Source organism: Epinephelus lanceolatus, chromosome 10 (genome assembly GCF_041903045.1).
Source record: "Epinephelus lanceolatus isolate andai-2023 chromosome 10, ASM4190304v1, whole genome shotgun sequence".
Classification (NCBI taxonomy): Eukaryota; Metazoa; Chordata; class Actinopteri; order Perciformes; family Serranidae; genus Epinephelus; species Epinephelus lanceolatus.
The window spans coordinates 20,413,855-20,432,360 of record NC_135743.1 but is presented as its reverse complement, the minus strand read 5'-3'; the positions used below and the strand labels follow the sequence as shown (position 1 = coordinate 20,432,360).

Here is an 18,506-nt window from a genome sequence, read left to right as displayed (position 1 = left end):
GAAAAGGCCCCAGACCATCCCATTTCATGCCCTGGCTCATGAAATTTTACAGATGTGTAGATGAAATCACAACCAAGGCTGAGTTAGAAGATTGGTGTGGCCAGAAAAAGGGCATCTAAAGTAGGGGGATAGGACATAAGGAAGGAGTCACTGGCCCCTCAGTATACACTCCCAACTCATGAAACTTTACAGGTGTGTTACTGAGATCAAAATAAGGCAGAATTTGAAGATTGGTGTGGCCTGAGAAAGAGTGTCAGAAGAAGTGGGTAGGAAATAGAGACAGGAATCCTTGCCCTCCACTTTACGCCCCTGGCCTATATTTGTTTTAACTTGATGATCCCATCACAAGATGGTGTCTAATTTTAATAACTTGGCCTATGACAGCCAAAGCACCTTCACAGAATGATGCACATATGAAAATCTGTACCTTTTTTTTCTATCAGGAAAGTGCTTGAACACACCTGACAAAAATGACCATCTAAATTCATCTCTGGTGTAAGCTGAGGTTCGGCCAAACAGGAGTAAGTGAACTCCAGGTTGTTCAAACAACAGTGATTACTTCAGAGGGGTTTGTTACTCATTAGACACGGTTCTGGGACCCTCCTTGCTGTCCTCTATAAGAAGGTGCAGCACTACAGTCACATCCTCCACATTGTGTTGAGCTTCACACAGCTGTCTCAGCCTCCAGCCCCGCTTGGTAAAGGAGAACCCAGATCTTCTAGAAAACATGGACTTCAACGGAACATGGCAGGTCTACTCCCAGGAGAACTACGAGGAGTTCCTCAGGGCAATGGGTAAGACAACAAAACCAGGGACTCTGACAGACATACAAAAAATATGAATACATCTATTATCTTTGGTAGCTGAAGACAAAGTGGCTATTTTGATGTGGTCACACCGTTCTAATATTTATCATAACCACACAGTGGACACAGCTTTGCAGTCCAGATTCATCAGTCCTTACCAATTTTCCTGTGCAGGACTTAACAAAAACACATGTGCTTTGCTCACCAGAGCTCCCAGAGGATGTCATCAAGATGGCCAAGGACATTAAGCCAATTACTGAGATCAAGCAGAAAGGCAATGACTTTGTTGTCACCTCCAAGACCCCGGGAAAGTCTGTGACCAACTCCTTTACCATCGGCAAGGAGGCTGAGATCACCACCATGGACGGCAAGAAGCTCAAGGTTCGTTACTCTAATTCACTACCTTTTATTTTTGATTTCTTGTCTGATTTAGTGCAGTATACATACACGTAATTATATTATTTGTTAGTAATGAGCCTACAGGTGTACAGTGTCTCTCATGCCTGTTTTGGGGGTTTCTGTGACATGCATTGTTTCCTCCTCTGATCCCCAGTGCATTGTCAATATGGAGGGTGGCAAAATGGTCTGCAAAACCGGCAAGTTCTGCCACATCCAAGAGCTCAAGGGAGGAGAGATGGTTGAGGTGCGGCACATCTTACCAGAACTCACACTTTGTGGTTCACCTCAATGAATTATGTAATGCCTCTCCTGCTCACAAATTAAATGTGTTTCCTTTTTCCTTATGCTTTTCAGACTCTGACCATGGGCTCAGCCACTCTCATCAGGAGGAGCAAGAAGATGTAAACTTGGCAGTGAAGAAACCAGTGTCTATTTAAATAAAAGTGTTGCCTAATAAGTTTGGTTTGCATCATCTTTTTTGGGCAAATAGCTCCCTTTGCAAAGGTCCTTTGTATATCTGTCAGGCAAGCAGCAGGCCTAAATATATAATTAAAAGAAAACAATGGAATAATGTAAATCTATATTACATAATAGTTTGGTGAGAGGTCAGGTGTGTGTGTGTATGCCTGTTTTCGTGGCTGTACATTTCTGCGCATGCGCAGTGTGCAGGAAACAGTGTGACCACGTAGCTGAGTTGGTGTCGGCTGAGGTAAAGCACCAGGGTTTGAAAATACAGCCTAAGTAAATAAATTCACGGCCGCTAAATCGCAGTATCGGGCCTTTACAAAATGGCGAGGTACCTGAGGCCGCCTAACACGTCTCTCTTCGTTAGAAACATCGCCGACGAGTCCAGGTATGTTGTCATTTTACCCCTGCTAACGTGCATGGACAAGCTAATGCTAGTCAGTTAGCAAACATATTTTCATCACCAAATAGCTACGTGACGTCAACGTTACGAATGATTACAATCGGGGATGGACCTAAAAAGGTGTGGTAGTTATTTTTTAACCGAATATTGTTTCGGATATCAGCTAACACCCCATTATTCGGTACATTTCCCCGCATAAGGTTTGCTAACTGACACCTAACATTAGCAACCAAGAAGCTGGTGTTGTTGCTGCTGACGTCACGCCACTCCCCCCTTAAAGCAAGATGCATTTTATATTATGGGCATACAGGTATATTAATAGTCTAGCTTGGCTGCAGTAATAGTCTGTGTTGTCTGGTGGGAATTACGTTACGTGCACATTGAAGACAAAGTCTATTTTTGTTTTAGACCCTACCGTTAACCCTTAATAAACGTCACGCCCCCAGTTGAGTCAATTATTAATGTTACCTAACAGGAGCAGAAAATAGACATGCACCGGATACTGTTGCAGGCAGACTCCTATGAAATGTCAAGTTAAGGTCACTGTACATTTACATGTCGGAAACGTAATAAAGGAAGGCGAAATGCCTCATTAAGCCTGTAATACTTGTAGTTTTGTTGTCCGAGATTGAACTGGAGCTGTCATCACTGTTCATGGATTATACTTTTATAAAATACAAAATGGTGTCCATCAACACAATACGAGAAATTCAAGCCAATTAGGTGTGTGTTGCTGACATCTTTTAAAGTATAATTAATCCTCCCACTTAATGTTAAGAAGGCAAAAACTGTCTTAACTCAGCTATTGCAGAGTTTTATATGTATTTGGAATTGCAAATACCTCTTAAGAAGTACATGTTGTTTCTGTTATTAATGAAACACAAATAAACAATGTCGTTAAAGTTAACCCAAATCACAAAAGACATAATCTCTCATTTGCCCCAAGAGATGGCTATCTGGCGGATAATTTGGGATTTATGTGTGCCAGTGCCAGGGTATTAAGATGTCCCCCTCTGAAAGTTGCAGTTACACAGACTTTGCTCTGCAAAGTTTTTAATTGCGTTTACACAGAAGAAATAGTTCCCAGCAACTGATTTACATTTAAATGTGTTTCTGTTATTTGACCCTAAAATCTAGTGTATCCATGTTCAAAATCCTTGAATAGCTCATGTTGTAAGTCCACAGAATGTCTGAAATGTCACTGTAATAAATTGGCTGGGTTTTTATTTTTAAATAAGGAAGCGTACACTTGGAGTGAGACAGTAATTGGATATGTCTGCAAATAAGTTTTGTCATATGCTGTGCTGGCACCAGCTCTTGTGTATACCTTGAACACGGGGCTCCAGCTAAGCTCATATGTCAGCCAACAGAATAAATGTTTTATTTCATGACACTTTAGGCCAGAGGATTTACGACGTGAGTTTGGTCGTTATGGGCCTATTGTAGATGTCTACATTCCACTTGACTTCTATACACGACGGGCAAGAGGATTTGCTTACATTCAATATCCTTTATTCTTTTCATGTTAATTTAGAAATTGTGTTTTCACAGAGGGATTGTAAAGTATTTAATGTATTTTTTGGGTTACAGTTGGTTCGGTGACACCTGACCTGACAATGGGAATGTTTGTTTGTTTTTTAATGTAATTTTATTCTTTAGGTATGATGTGTTATCTAGTATATTGTTTTCATATTTAAACTTATTCCTAACCAATATTTCTTCTGTTGTTGTTGCCTTAGAATGATAAAGATACAGTTCTGGAGACCCCACACCAAAGAAAGTTGAAAGGCGGTTGTAGAGTAGATTCAAGCCAAAGACACCCAGGCGACAAGCGGTAGTGGAATTGGGAAAATAAAGAGAGAGCAAAAGCATGAAGATACAAAGAGGAGAAAAGAGAGCACCCAGGCTTCCATTTGTCTACCAAAGGGAGGAAAAGCAAAGTGTTTATTGGGCAAAGACAAGCAGGAAACCTCAAGTTCTTCTGCCAAGACAATAAAGATCAAGCTCAAGGTCAAAGGTCAAGCATGTTAAAGGTAACAAGTCTAATGTTTTGTATCCTACTGAATTTGATCACCATCAATATTTGTCTTGTCTTCACAATTTGAAATCACAAGTGGGCCCATTGATTTAGTTTTATGTTTTTTAATTGCAGACTGAAGACAATGAAATTTCATTAATTTCACTTTTAAATTACCTGAAATAACTGATGTTGCACCACACTGATCTAACTCCAGTAGCTGTGTTTTATAGACTGCAGCTGTCAACCTGTATGGCAGCCTTTATTTTTGTAATTGTTGTGCATGTGTGAAGCTTTTTCTGTCCCAATTTTACACATTTCAAAATCAAAAGGCCTTAACAATACAGCACATTTGAAGATGTCCGGGATGCCGAGGACGCTCTTCACAACCTGGATCGTAAATGGGTTTGTGGGCGTCAGATCGAGATCCAGTTCGCCCAGGGGGACAGAAAGAGTATGAAGAGTTTGCAGTTCAAAGCAGCGCACATTTAACTTCTGTAATCTGAATTCCACATCATAACATACTGAGTTCATAACCACCTAATGTTCTGATGTAAATTCTTCATCAAGCCCCTAACCAGATGAAGTCCAAGGAGCGCCATTCTCCTCGCAGTTTCTCCCGCTATGACGATGATCGGGATAGTCGTCGAAGACGGTCCAGGAGCCGTAGCTACGATAGACGCAGGTCTCGCAGCCCCTCCTATGAGCGCCGTCCCCGGAGGTCTGAGAGCCCTAGAGAGTGAGTTGTTGGTAACTTTGTTTTATTGCACCTACAGTAACTCTTCAGACACTTAAATGAAAAACTTAAATTGTTTATCACTTTGTTATGGAACCTATGATTTCTTTGTTGCAATGCTGAGGTTTATCATGTTATCCACACTCAACTGACCCTTCACTAAGCCCCGCCCCTTTGTGATGGTCCGTCAAGCTGTCAGAGTAAGCATGGAGCCCACACTGTAACTAACTGCACTCCCTGAAGAAATACCATCATATTTTGGGAAAATGAAACAGTGATTCCAGAGAGAAGCAGACAGAGGGGTCTACAGTCTGTGTTTGAAGGATATATCCAGGATGTCAAACTGACTCAGCAGCAACAACAGGTTAAAAAGACAAAGATAGTTAGAAGCTAAAGCCGAACTATAGGCTACAGATCACAGTGTAAAAGTGAACCACCACATCACTGCTGATCGCGGGGATCTCCAGGGGAAGTCAAACAATGTTCATCTGCCCACAGTGTGACGACACACAGCTGGTTGAATATCAGCAGTTTCCCTGCTTCCCTTCACTGGTTCCTGTACAGCAGGGTCGGTCTTTTTTTCACTGTTATAATCATTAAAAAGCAAAAGCAGCATGTGTATACATTCAGTAGGCTTTATCTTCAGTAGCTAATAATCTTGACCCTTCAGTTTTGTCGAACTACAGACCTATTTCTAAGCTCCCTTTTTTGTCCAAAGTCTTAGAAAAGGTAGCGTATGAACAACTGCAGTCGCATCTGGACTTAAATGGCATTTCTGAAAAGTTCCAGTCGGGCTTTAAAGCACTGCTGTTCTGGTGCTCTTAGACTTGACTGCAGCTTTCGACACAGTAGATCATAAGATTCTTTTATCACGTCTTGACCTGTGTGTAGGTGTTAAAGGTACAGCGCTCAAATGGTTTGAATCCTATTTATCAGAAAGGAGTTTCTCTCTTCACATGGGCCAGTATAGATCTGCTGCATCCTCACTCAATTGTGGGGTGCCTCAAGGTTCCATCTTGGGCCCCATTCTCTTCTCCATTTATATGCTGCCCCTGGGTGCTATATTTAGAAAGTACAATATAACATTTCATTGCTTTGCAGATGACTTATAGATCTACCTTCCTCTTCAAACAAACAGCTCTGCCTCCATTCAAGCTCTGCTGAACTGTCTCAATGATGTTCACACATGGATGGCTTCAAATTTCTTGAACCTAAACAAATCCAAAACTGAAATTATTTTATTTGGCCAGTCTGACCTTTTAGATGGCTATGACAGTGCCATTGGCCCATTGGCTTCCTACTGTCACCCTGCTGCAAGGAACCTAGGAGTAATTTTTGACTGTGCCTTTAAATTTAAAAAACAGATTAGTTCAGTAGTCAAATCAAGCTTCTTTCAATTAAGGCTACTTAGTAAGGCAAAGCCCTACCTCCCTCCACTTGATTTTGAGAGGGCAGTTCACGCTTTCATTACCTGTCGTCTGGATTATTGTAATTCTCTTTATGCTGGATTGGACCAGCAGTCACTGAAACGCCTGCAGGCTGTGAAAAGACGTGATCATATCACCCCAATACTGGCCTCCTTGCACTGGTTCCCTGTCCAGTTTAGAGTTCAATTTAAAATCTTATTTGTTTTTAAAAGCCTGAATGGCTTAGCTCCATCCTATCTATCTGAGCTTGTTCAGCTTCACACGACAGCCAGAGCACTGAGATCAAGCAACCAGCTGCTGCTGGCCTGTCCCAGAACTAAACTTAAAAACAAGGGTGACAGAGCCTTTTCCGTTGTGGCGCCAAATTTATGGAATACTTTACCATTCCATATAAGGGCAGCCCGAACTTTGGAACACTTTAAATCTCTTTTAAAAACCTACCTCTTTTCGCTTGCTTTCACCTCTAGTTGAGACAGATATGTCTTTTACAGCTTTTATTTGTATTTAACCTGTACTCTAGTGTTGATGTTTTATTGTCTAAACCTATTGTTGATCTTATTGATAATTTTTGTGGTTTTTGCTATTCATTCACTCTTTGGATGAACTGTACAGCACTTTGGTCAACCGAGGTTGTTTTTAAATGTGCTATATAAATAAATTTTGACTTGACTTGACTTGACTTGACTTGCTAGCTAGCTAACCCTACACTTTTCAGGGTTTGATTTTGGTTTTGGAACAGGGAAGAAACGTATATCATTTTCCAAGCTCTCCAGGTAAGGAGTATCAATACACAATGTGCTCCAGGCACAACATTTAGCTCCAAATTTTATCCAAACTAAGGTAGTGGGAAAAGTACTGTTTCGGTGTCAGTACTGACATGACGTTATATTGGCTCTGGTATCAAATATTTTCAATACCTGACCCTAGTAGGGTTTTTAAGTGAACCCACCTGTGACTTAAACTAACATCTAGGTTACATAACATCACATGATACATCATAACGTCATATCTGAAGCACCATGTATGGTTTTAGTTCAGGTGTGATCGTTCTCTTCATTCCCCAGCACACTAATAAAAAGAAAAAGAATATCTAAGTGCAGTTAACCTTAAGGTACTTGTGTATTCTGACTATTTTAGGCACTCTGGAGCTGGTATAAACCAGTTTGGTCTGTAAAAAAGCAGGAAGTTATACACTGCCAAATTACAAGACGTCATTGTTCCTCTATCCAGGAATAAGGTGGTGCACCAGGTCTTTTATAATGTCTAAGTTACACCCTGAAAAACTGGTTTGTGTTTTTGTTCTCTTTACAGATCTCGGTCCTACAGTCGACACAGACGGAGCAGAAGCCATGAAAATGAAAAGTAGGCTCATTGGTCATCTTGTAGTATGTAAAATAAGTAAAGACTGTTGTATCATTCTAAACTTAATGATCATCCTTCCAGGTACAGAGGTCCTCCTCGTGAGCACCACAGGACACACCATGCAGCAGGCTCACGAAGCCACTCTGCGTCCCGCTCCCCTTCACCTTCCAGACCCATGCCCAAAGGTAAAAAGAGCCAGTCCAGATCCCACAGCCCGGCTGAGGACTTCCACCCAACCTCCAGCTCCCACAAACAGCCCAGTGGACGATCCCCGTCACGCTCCTACTCTAGATCCCTGTCCCGGTCACGCTCTCGCTCCAGGTCGTGGGCCGGACGCAAGTCCGGAGGCCACTGACTGACTGTCCCACCAAAGCTGTGTTAATCTGTCTCTGAGGATGTTTCTGTTCGGCTACGATAAGTAGAGTGTTTGCATTTGTTATCACCACATTATGGAGTCTGTTGCCAAAGGTAAGAGAGCAGCAGGAGCACAGACATTTGTTTTAGAGGAAATGTGTTTTGTTCTAAAGTGATCTATGAAAGCACAGATGATCGTTATCAGTTTATGCTTGGACTTGTATAATAAGGGTTGCTGAAGGTAAAATAAAGTTTGGCATTGCCAGTATTTTTGTACTCTGAGTTAGCAATATTTACATCATTTGTTAGTATGATGCCTGTTTCACTTTGGCTCTATTTTTTGTGTGTAATAAAAACACAAATTACTAATCTGAATTTCAGGCCCTGACTAACCAGTATTAACTAACTATGCTGTTCTTGGATGCCCGGTGTCAGGGGCACTGTTATACTGCTGTATACTATAGTAGCTGTAAATACTGTAGCAATGGATGATGAATGGAATGACAGTTATTTGCTACCTTATACTTTGTCCAGTATTGTATGTAACAATATGTTTAAGATAAACTGTATTCATTTCTCTTGTACTTTGTTCCAGCGAATATTTCAAGTGTTCCTTAGTACTGTTATCCTAGTTTACTTGGTATGCTTTGTCAATAAAGAACTGAAGAAGCCTCAATGCTTATTTTCTGACCCCACAAGTTGAACTGTGACTCAGATTGCAACAAATGAGAGCTCCTGCAGTCCAGGCTGGTCCAAAGGTCATTAAAATCTTAAATTCACTTTAATAAATATTAGGTCTTAAAAGTCACTTAATAGTGGTCAAGTTTGTATTTTTGCTGTCTTTATTGCCATGCATTTTATCTGATTTCATTCATTCATCTTTAATCCCTTTTCGGTAAAACAAGTCAAGTTGTTCTGTATATAAGTCCACATTTCTAATGGTACACATATTTAAACCTACCACTGAACCCAATACTGTCTTTTTACTTTATACTTATCTGTTAAGAGTACTGTACATTGGCCGCCTGTGGGCCACATCTGGCCCAGGAGCAATCTGAGTGGCCTGGCCAGGGAAACATACAGAGGCCCAGAGTCAAATTAAAGACAACCAGTATTATTGGCTCTTACATCGTTACTTGCTAAAGGTGTGGTTTCATGTTTGTGTTTGCCACTTATCTAAAATGTACCTGAGGTAATCCACCTGCAGACAGTCTCGCAGGAGAGGGGGGACAGAGAGCAGAATGAATGATTAATACTGATGTCTGTGCTCTGTCGAGAACATTGGTAGCTCTTTATTGTTTTTCTGCATAGTAGGATGTTCCTCGGTCAGATATGTGACTAAGAATATTTAAAATGTGAAACTGCTGTAAGAGGGGATTTATTTTCATGAGGACGAATCAAGTACAATGTCTTGTTTTTCATTGTTAGTTACTTTGCAGCAACATTATTTAATGTTCACGACACACATTTAATTTGCTCCTCACATTACATTTGGGAACTATTTACTATTGCACAACTTATGTGCAGGTAATAAGAGTAATGAAGTTTGGCGGAGTGATAAACAAGAGGTGAGATGCCACTCTTGTCTATTTGGAGTTGCCCTTCCTTATTTGGGGAGATAAAAGTGGATCAAGTTCCTCGGAGAAGCTGTCTGTGTTTTACTTGACCCACAGCCCTTTGATAGATATTTCAGTAACTATTAAGTTTATAGATAAGACAGGAGGAGGCAACCTGTCGTACACTATAAACATTGCTACTTTTACTACATCAATTTGCATTTGGTCATTACCAAAAGCTAAAAAGGTTTTTATAGGTTGCTCGCTGCTGAAAATGTGTGAAACTTTTCTGGTCCCAGCCCAACTGAATTTATAATTTAACAATCCTGCTGTAGATTAACAAACTAATAACCTACCTTTGCAAAGGACAACATACATATTTGTTGAGCCTAAAAATTACCTGCAGTGCATTATATATGAAAAGCTAAATTGTCAGGCTTTGGTCAGAAATGGCATTGTAAACATCTTTAAAACCAATTAAAGTGTCCTGTAGACACCCTGCTCTAACAAATCACTGGATATGATGGCAATGAATACATTAAGTCTATTCCTGGGTGATATTACTGCTAAATGTTAGCACCAGTGAGAAGATACTCAAGCACAGACAAAAATAGGGGGAGGGGAAAGGGATTTATTTTTTCTTTTTGTAAAAATTTGTCATCAATTCAGTGCATTCTTTTACATTTGCCTTTTTTTAAACATCCAATTCATACCAATCATTAACAGGGCATTTTCATTTTATCTTCGGTGACATTTCATCAGGGGGGACAAATTAACAGCCAATTCGTTACATGTTTAAAATTTTGAATACAGGAGACTGCCATGCACAATTCAATCACAGCAAGAAAGAAAATGTTAACATGAACCCTTTGAACGTAGAACTTAAACAGCATGGGGCCAAGTTCAGTTGTCAGCTGGCGGAAGAACAGCTGAGAACTGAAGATGGTTCTGGTTTAAAAAAAAAAAACAAAAACAACAACATTTGGTCAATTTGTGGCATTGCCACCTAATGAAAATATTCAGTTTCAGCATGGATTTCAACTTAGGCACAAACAGGTCAACTCAAGATTAAAAGCATCACGCTTACAGACTGTAAGCACATTCAGAACTTGAATTCATACATGGGCAAGTCTCCTCTAGGATCCAATTGTGTTTGCAGTTTTATGTCATTTGCACTATGCATATTTCACCCTACACTGCATAATACAAAACAATAAAAAACATGTGCAAGATCTCTGGAAAGATAACAGTGCAGGGGTACTGAGAAATGCTATAGGCAGTTTTTTTAACAAAAATATTCTTCAGTATTGAAGTCAAGACATGTCCTTAGCATGTCTTATACATTCAGTGTTATTACTAAAAATACTTTTGTCATACAGGCCTCAAACTCGGCCTGCAAATGTACATATGCTACAAGTACTTTATACATTTCATTATTTCATTATTTACATGGCTCTTGAACACATTAACAAGCTCTCATACTTTGTTTTGTCATCTTTAGGCTGGCTATAAACACCAACAATTCTGCAAGGGGAAAGCAAAAAGAGCCTCAACAGAGGATTGAATCACAAAAATAGAGAATCCATAGGGAGATAGTCAATTACGCCTCCATCATTTCAATAGCATCCTGGCCTGTAACTTATTCAAAACTAGTCTGATTGCAGTGCAAGAGGGTAAACAAGAGGCAGAGGCAAGAGGCAGAGAGTGTCTGTTGATTATGGGATGGTCAACCACCACGACCTACTTTGTAAACATAAACACCAGCCTGCTGCCTCATGTTGAGTCCCTGGGGCCACTTCGATTCAGAAAGCGTCCTCAGCTCTGCCTTACACTGCTTACAAATGCATGCAGCCAACAGGACCACGTCACATGGCTTAGAAAGTGAAACTCAACAGTCCCACAACTAAGCCAGGCCCTCTTCCGCGTGTTAAAGCTGCAGCTCTGTCCTGAAAAGGCTGAGACTGGGGAGCATAACAGTACTGATTGGAACAGATGAACAGCTAGAAGTGACCCTGGGGGCTCAGACCCATTCACCACTCGGGCTGGCAAGGTTAGTGGCAATGGCAAAAGAGCCGACCACATTTGTCCAAAAAAGGAGAAAAAAAAAAACACAGCAAAAACATTGCTTTGGTTACAAACACTTCATACATCTTTCAACCACAACAATCAAGGACTTGTACAAAATAATGCTATGATAGAGTGTTGTAGGCCGAGGACCAGCTCAACTCCTATAGTGCATGTGCGCACAGCGCAATAAAAAAGGTACAGGAGTTGACAGTCCAAGGCCCGTGTGCCATGGTCTCTTTTTACCCTTCAGTTTGAGGTTATACTTTTGACCTCCAGTAAGATAGCTTCTTTCCCTGCAGAATTGCAGTCGAGTGTCTTTTCCCATCCCAAACAAGGATTGTCATATACAAATGAAAAGGCGGGCCCTAGTCAAAAAATATGCTACAAATGTGATTTTGCTTTAGCACCTGAAGCTTTAGAGGTGACCCCAAAGGCTCATCATAAAACTTGTGAAATGAAAAAGCATGTCTGTCCACAGAAATGGACCGTAAAAGTGATGGGAAGTTACCTGACCTATCCTATAACCCTTGTTTGTGGTGGCAAAGCACACTCAATCTGCTTTTGACAGCCAACAATAAAAATAACAAAACAGAAGTAGAAAGGATATCCAGTTCATCATTAGTCACAGAAACTGACTCCGCTGAAGGCATTACCGACCAGCAAGACTTCAAGGCTGTAATATTTTGAAACATTGGTTTAAAAAATGTGTTGAATAAACATTTACAGTCAACATTACTGCAAATGCTCTCTACACCAAAAGAGGTCGATCTAAAAACAGCTAAAAAGTATTACAGCACTGAGGTGTTCCTGGTGGGTGAGTGGGTGCCCTCTGAAGAGTCCCAGTTCATACATTGGCTTTTCAATCGAGTGTGGGTATCCCTCTCAGGCTTGCACCTTGAGGAGGCTCTTGAGCTGGAAGGCCATCATCTCCCTGTTGTCACAGGAGCCTATTGGGAAGGACACCCAGTGGCTGGGGGGTTTGGGCAACACGCTGGGCGAGGGTGGCTCGCTGAACTTAGGCCCTGCGTAGCTTGGACTTCCCTGTGTTGCCAGGAGCGTGTTGAGGTGAGACACTGCACCCTCCCAGTTCTGATCATAGGTGGCAAAGCGGACAGAAGCATTCTTCTCTGCAGACGCGGCCTGCCGCGCCTCCGGAGACCTGTGGTATGCAACGCCTTTGTCACTTCGGCGGTGACCGTGATGATGAAGGCCACCTGCCCCTCCTGCAGAAGCTGCTACTCCGTTCTGGTCACGGCTTCTCTGCTTAGCCCGGCCAAGTTGATGGTTCTTCTTTGGCAAAGGGCGCTCAGGGTGGGAAACTGGAATGTTATATCTCTCTCCACCTCCCATGCTGCTTCTGCACTACGTGTCACCTAAACGATTAAAATATATTATTACTTCAGTGCATTGAAATCTTTGGAATATATTGTGATCGATTAAATTTCTATTTATTGTAAGTGTAAACGGGACAAAGCCTAATCCGTCCACACAGCACGTACACGCTTGCACCAGCCTCGACGAAAACAAGCACAGAGGGTTACGTGCAGGAACACCAGACAGCCAAGCCTGCGCCGCCCCTCCCCCACACACACAGCCCAGAGCAAAACAGCCCCAGCTCACCTCTTTGTTGTCAGAAAGTTGATGAAGCAGAGCTCTCTCTTCAATCTTTCACCTCCAACCGGTCCCCAGGTCCTCGAAGTAGTCCTCTGTCTACTTCTCGCTGCACTTCTGTGTCCAGCAAGGTCCGAAGTTTTCATGTGCCAATGAGCGTTGTTTTCCCGTGGAGCCGAGCTGAACATCAATTCACCTCGGCACACGATTGATCCAAGAAGTCGAAGGCTATGGGGGCAAAAAATGTCAATTAGAGATGCTAAATAAACTTAGTAAATTAGCAGTGCTCGTCTATAATTTAGAATAGCATAGTGTTGTCTTTTATGATGGGACGTCCTATTTTAGAGTGCGTCATTGCATCCAGCAATGCAAAAAAAAAAAAAAAAAAATCAATAACTGGTGTAACATTGACCACGAATCCTTTCGTCAGAACATAAACGTTATATATAAAATGATGGCGACTCATCATAACAAAATCTTACGTAAGCGTACTGCGATGTTATCCCACTTTTGTTTGTGCGCTTAACGGCTTAATGCAGACGCTTTGTCCTACCAAGAGGATCATAAAGGAGATCTTCTGCGACAAAACGCCGTTAAAATCATCATTTCGATCGACGCTATGATTTATACATACTCCCAACATTTGGTTAAGTAAATAACGCGTCAAAATTCTTGGTCACACCGCTCTGGCACCAAACCAAAACAAAGAAACGGTGAACTCAATATGGCGACGAGGCACAAAACTGATTCTCTTACCGACTTCCTCAGGCTTGGTTGTCGAAGCCTTTCGTCCGAGAAAATATGCGGTTTGAACGTTGAGATCCCTCGGCGGACTTTGTAAGAAAGCACAGCAAGCTATATTTCCCACAAATCCGTCGCCCTCGAAGGTTAAGTGGTGTTAACAGTGGCCGTAGGACGCCACTTCTTCCTCTCTCCTGACTCCGTCTGAATTGCAACAAAATGGAATCTACAGCAGAGATATGTAGCCCGTTCTAACCCAGATCTGACCAATCACGCGCCGAGTTCCACCGCGACGACCAATCACCGACGAGAATGACAGACGCATTCACGCCTGTTGCCAGACTGGTGACGTCAATCGCCGACCCTCCTCTCCTTTCCTTTGTTGGAGCTCCTGAGAGAAGTGAGAAAACAAGCGCTTTCAAAACAGTATAATCCGTCTATGTGGCATAAGAATGAAATCTGCGCTTACATTAAATACCATTTGACGGTTTAAATCCACAATACATATAGTTTAGTGTTATGTAACGTCAACCCTTCGTTTAAATAATAAAATAAATGCGATTTGTTGACCCATTTCCTACTTTTTTCTGCGAGGTGACAAAAGGATTTGTTGCTCCTCAGTTCCTGTTTGCGTAGGAGAAACCTGTTGTGCTGCTCACACACAGCTGCAACAGGCTGTAATGATATGGCTCTTGTCTGTAAGATGCCCATCCCCCATGTCTTATCTGTCTTCTTGCTTTAACAAAACCTTGACCGTTTTATTGAAACCAGTCATTTAGCCCTCTCATCATATTTCAACTGGTGCAAGAGTAGTGAAATGAAAAGAAGTAAGGAAATGTGAACTTTTGATCCTTATCCATCTTCAAATATTGATTTACAGACTATCTTTTGAATACACAAAGTAGGCCTACTGTATGAAGTTAACCTTTGTGCCATAATCCAGTGTGAGCGCTGATACAAAGGCCAAATTCAGAGTTAAAGTACCACACAAATGACCACCATATAAATGTCATACTGTTTTATACCTGTAGTAAGTCATTACAGGTCATTCAGTGGGAACATTCCTCCCTTTAATTTTAAGTTGTGCTGAATTAACCCACAACACCTCAAATGGTTTTTAGTAGACTCAGGTTTGTATGGGAAAAAGACTGTTTAACTTGTAGAGAGAACGAAAATGACAGTACATACAAGACTATTTTGGGCATTTGCTAATATGGTAATGGAACTTCTTAATATTTTTTGTGTTATCTGGGCTCTTAAATCTTAAAATTTGCCCTCTATATCGTTCGACCCAAGTTACATTGTTTTATTGGATTCATTTTCTCTTCTATTACCGTTCAGTTTTTGGGCTTCATATTTCAATTTTTAGTGTTTCTTTCAGCACTCACTTAATGTTTGCTTTTGAAAGATGCCACTCTAACGTTCCTGTCTTTATAAGGACATAAGTCATGGGTGATACTATTACAGTTGTTTTTATGGGAGTCTGCAGGTCCAAGTCTAAAGAATACAAAACAACTACCATGATAGATAAACTCATAATATAGGCTACAAGTCCACGGTCAAAGTTATGTTCCCTTCTACCTTGTTTAAAGCGTCGTAGGACTTGCGCAACACACTCTGTGTGTCAGCCAGAGCTCACAGCTGCAGGCCATGGGAGGACACTCCCCAAAGCTAAGCAACCTTTGGAAGGGGGGCTGTTCCCATTAAGAGTCAACTATGTATGGAAAGTAGGTCACAGAGAGGCTTCTGTAGGTCGTACATGACACAGTAGGCGAACAAATATCCAAATTTCAGTCACATAGGCTTCTTTACAGAAACCACAACATAATTTCAGTATCCTACAGTCGGCCATCCTGGAAAGTGGAATGAAAAATATACGATTCAAAACAACAGCTGCTGTTTTTTTCTCCCCACACAACATATAGATAAGCTCCATGCATACAGACCGACTCCCTCAGTCTCTTTCTCTCTGTCTCATAGGCCGTTTACAGTAGCCATTGGGTTTAAACGGTTGCACATGAATTTGAATAGCCTGAAAGTTCTTGTGAAACACACCCACGCAAAGTGAAGTGGGAAAGAACAGAAGCGGAAGCAGTTTCACACCTCTCAGTAATAAGTTTGACCCATATCAATGATCTTTTGAAATACTGGTAAACACATTCAAATGAAATCCCTGCTTTCTGTTGCCAAGTTCTCTTTTTCTTTTTCCCATCTAGTTGGTGTGGGCACAGTAACGTCACACAAAGGAGACTGAATGAACCCATACAAAAAAACATACACTCCCATTATCGATTGTCTGCGTACAGTCTGGTCAAAGAGACACAACTTTGTCTTTTGAAATCCTTGATTTATGGCAGATAAGCAACGCAAATACTATACAGGTCCAGTGCCAGGATACACGTAACCCTCGTTCCCTATTGTGTACCTTTAGCTGCTGAAACAAAAGAATAATGAAATCAACAAATAATGTAAAAAAAAAAATACCATTGACAGTACTATAAAGTTGTTATCATGTGTTTCGAACATGAAAAAAATCTCATTCAGCACAGTATTTCAGTTTCCTCCTTCAAGCAGGTAATCCAGCTCTGGAGAATTGAGATTTTTACAGGCCCACACCACAGTGAAAAGTTTGTTGGATCTGTCACTCAACATTTTTCAGGTGCTGACATGTCTGGCCCCCAGCAATCTTTAGAATTTACAATGCCTTAAAGCAGCTGAAATGTTCAAACAATCCAATACACCTCTTTCTCTACAGGGATAGAAGGAAATGTGATGGGTTTATGTTTGTTATTACCAGAGGTGGAACCAAGTCATTGTTTTGCAAGTCATAAGTAAGTCGCAAGTCAAAACAGGTAAATTTCAAGTCAAGTCCCAAGTCCTAAACTTTGACACTCATAATGTGTTCTTGACAAAAGTAAATGTCTACAATGGAGTAAATAAAAAATCATATATGCTTTTTAAAAGTTTGTTAGAAGTTTTTGTATCTCCATCGGTAAGTTTTGACGCACATGTTTTGCATACTGCAATTCTTTTTCTGTTAACCACCACATTTTGTACGCAAAGAAAATTAACTTTGGTGTCATGTTTTCCAACTGCTGCTCAGTAATGTCACATTAGTTCTTCATGGTTCTCTCCTGTAACTTTGGTTACATTGGTTCAAACAAGTGAATCTGGGAAGTTAAGTTGCCTTAATGTTAGTTTATTCAGGAAATTTAGGGAAATGAACTGATTTGTGGCACAGTTTTGATTTGGGGAAGGTATCAAATATTTTCAAGTCATTGGTGTTAAATTCCAAGTCGAGTTGCAGTCTTTTTCGATTTTGTCAAGTTGAGTTCAGAGTCATCAAATTTGAAATCGAGTTCAAGTCGTGTGACTCAAGTCCACACCTCTGCTTAGCACACATCAGTACAGGCAGGGTCATAGAGACCACTGAGGTCAGGTCCTTTGTTTTTAGTCTGGGAATTTGAAAGTTTCTGTGTAATTTTTTCAACCTGGGTGGACTTCATATTCTACGCTTAAGATCTCGAACATGGTAGGTATTTTATAATAATTTGACTATGTGAAGTTTTATGTTAAGTAAAAAGAGGATAGCACTTTATATTAAGGGTATACAGTATCCTCATAATTTCCTAGAGAGAGTTTCTGGAAAGAACTATGTAATATTTTTCTATGTACATGAAAAATAAACAATGCTTTGTGGAAGATATTTTAACAAGTATTGACTTTATAAACAAATGTTTATTTTCAAAGGATTATCCTTGAAATTACTATGGCTATATCCATCACTGGCCATGTTGTCCTGTCAAGGTGGACACAGTTGCCCCTCTTCTGCTCCGACTTTTCTTTTATCATGGAGATATGGCATTGCCACATTGGCCCTGCAGTATCACAGCCATAAAATGTGGTTCTTGTTCTTGTTGTAAAGAAAACAAAACAACAAAAACTTAGCTGTTGTCCCATATTGACATCATGTCAACTAGCAAATAAAATAACAGCTTTTCCACTTACATTAACTTTATGGACTCATGGAAAGTCTTCAACATTTAGATTAAAATAGTGCTTAATGTCATTGTAGCACAAAATATAGCCTAACATGTGCTCAAAATATTGAAAAAACCATCATAGCCAATCCAAGTTATCCACAATGACCAGGTCATTAGAATTGATGAAAACTCTGAATAAACAGATGGGCTGCTAGCCCAGCAACTGCTGATGTGTGCTCACCTTTCTTCTCAACTTAATGTTTGCTCATCTTCTTTCTGATCCATAATAATCTGTAGAGGTGTCTTCCTCTCCAAAACAAACAGACCAGGCAATTTCAACTGGTAAAACCACTGAATTAAGCACTTTCACTTTTAAAATATCAGTGTATTCTGATGCTCTTGCTGCTGAGGGACAGCTGACTATGTAGAAATCATGAAAGTGCAAATGTCCCCATCTAGAGGTATGTTTGGTTAGTGTGTTCTTACTATCGTAGAACAAAATGACCTCAGTGGATGAGGACCTGCTCTGTATGTAGAAATAATTTTATAACAAAAACACAACAAATCTTATTTTCAGAT

At 40.7% G+C, this 18,506-nt stretch overlaps 3 protein-coding genes across 3 annotated transcripts; 2 read left to right on the top strand and 1 right to left on the bottom strand.

The window, feature by feature from the left end:
* Window positions 1-611: 611 nt before the first annotated feature.
* Window positions 612-1,662, top strand: fabp10a (fatty acid binding protein 10a, liver basic). Its single transcript, XM_033641702.2, has 4 exons — window positions 612-794; window positions 1,015-1,187; window positions 1,360-1,449; window positions 1,560-1,662. The coding sequence occupies exons 1-4, from the start codon at window positions 728-730 to the stop codon at window positions 1,608-1,610; spliced, it is 381 nt and encodes a 126-aa protein (XP_033497593.1). The 5' UTR covers window positions 612-727; the 3' UTR covers window positions 1,611-1,662.
* A 139-nt stretch (window positions 1,663-1,801) lies between these two features.
* Window positions 1,802-8,640, top strand: srsf10a (serine and arginine rich splicing factor 10a). Its single transcript, XM_033641700.2, has 6 exons — window positions 1,802-2,058; window positions 3,473-3,577; window positions 4,441-4,544; window positions 4,661-4,829; window positions 7,565-7,615; window positions 7,697-8,640. Exons 1-6 carry the CDS (start codon window positions 1,994-1,996, stop codon window positions 7,968-7,970), a joined length of 768 nt encoding a protein of 255 aa, XP_033497591.1. The 5' UTR covers window positions 1,802-1,993; the 3' UTR covers window positions 7,971-8,640.
* A 1,496-nt stretch (window positions 8,641-10,136) lies between these two features.
* On the bottom strand, window positions 10,137-14,175 carry pnrc2 (proline-rich nuclear receptor coactivator 2). The gene is made up of 3 exons (XM_033641701.2): window positions 13,960-14,175; window positions 13,213-13,431; window positions 10,137-12,965 (listed from the first exon to the last, which is right to left on the bottom strand). Exon 3 carries the CDS (start codon window positions 12,940-12,942, stop codon window positions 12,475-12,477), a length of 468 nt encoding a protein of 155 aa, XP_033497592.1. The 5' UTR covers window positions 12,943-12,965; window positions 13,213-13,431; window positions 13,960-14,175; the 3' UTR covers window positions 10,137-12,474.
* Between the last annotated feature and the right edge of the window lie 4,331 nt (window positions 14,176-18,506).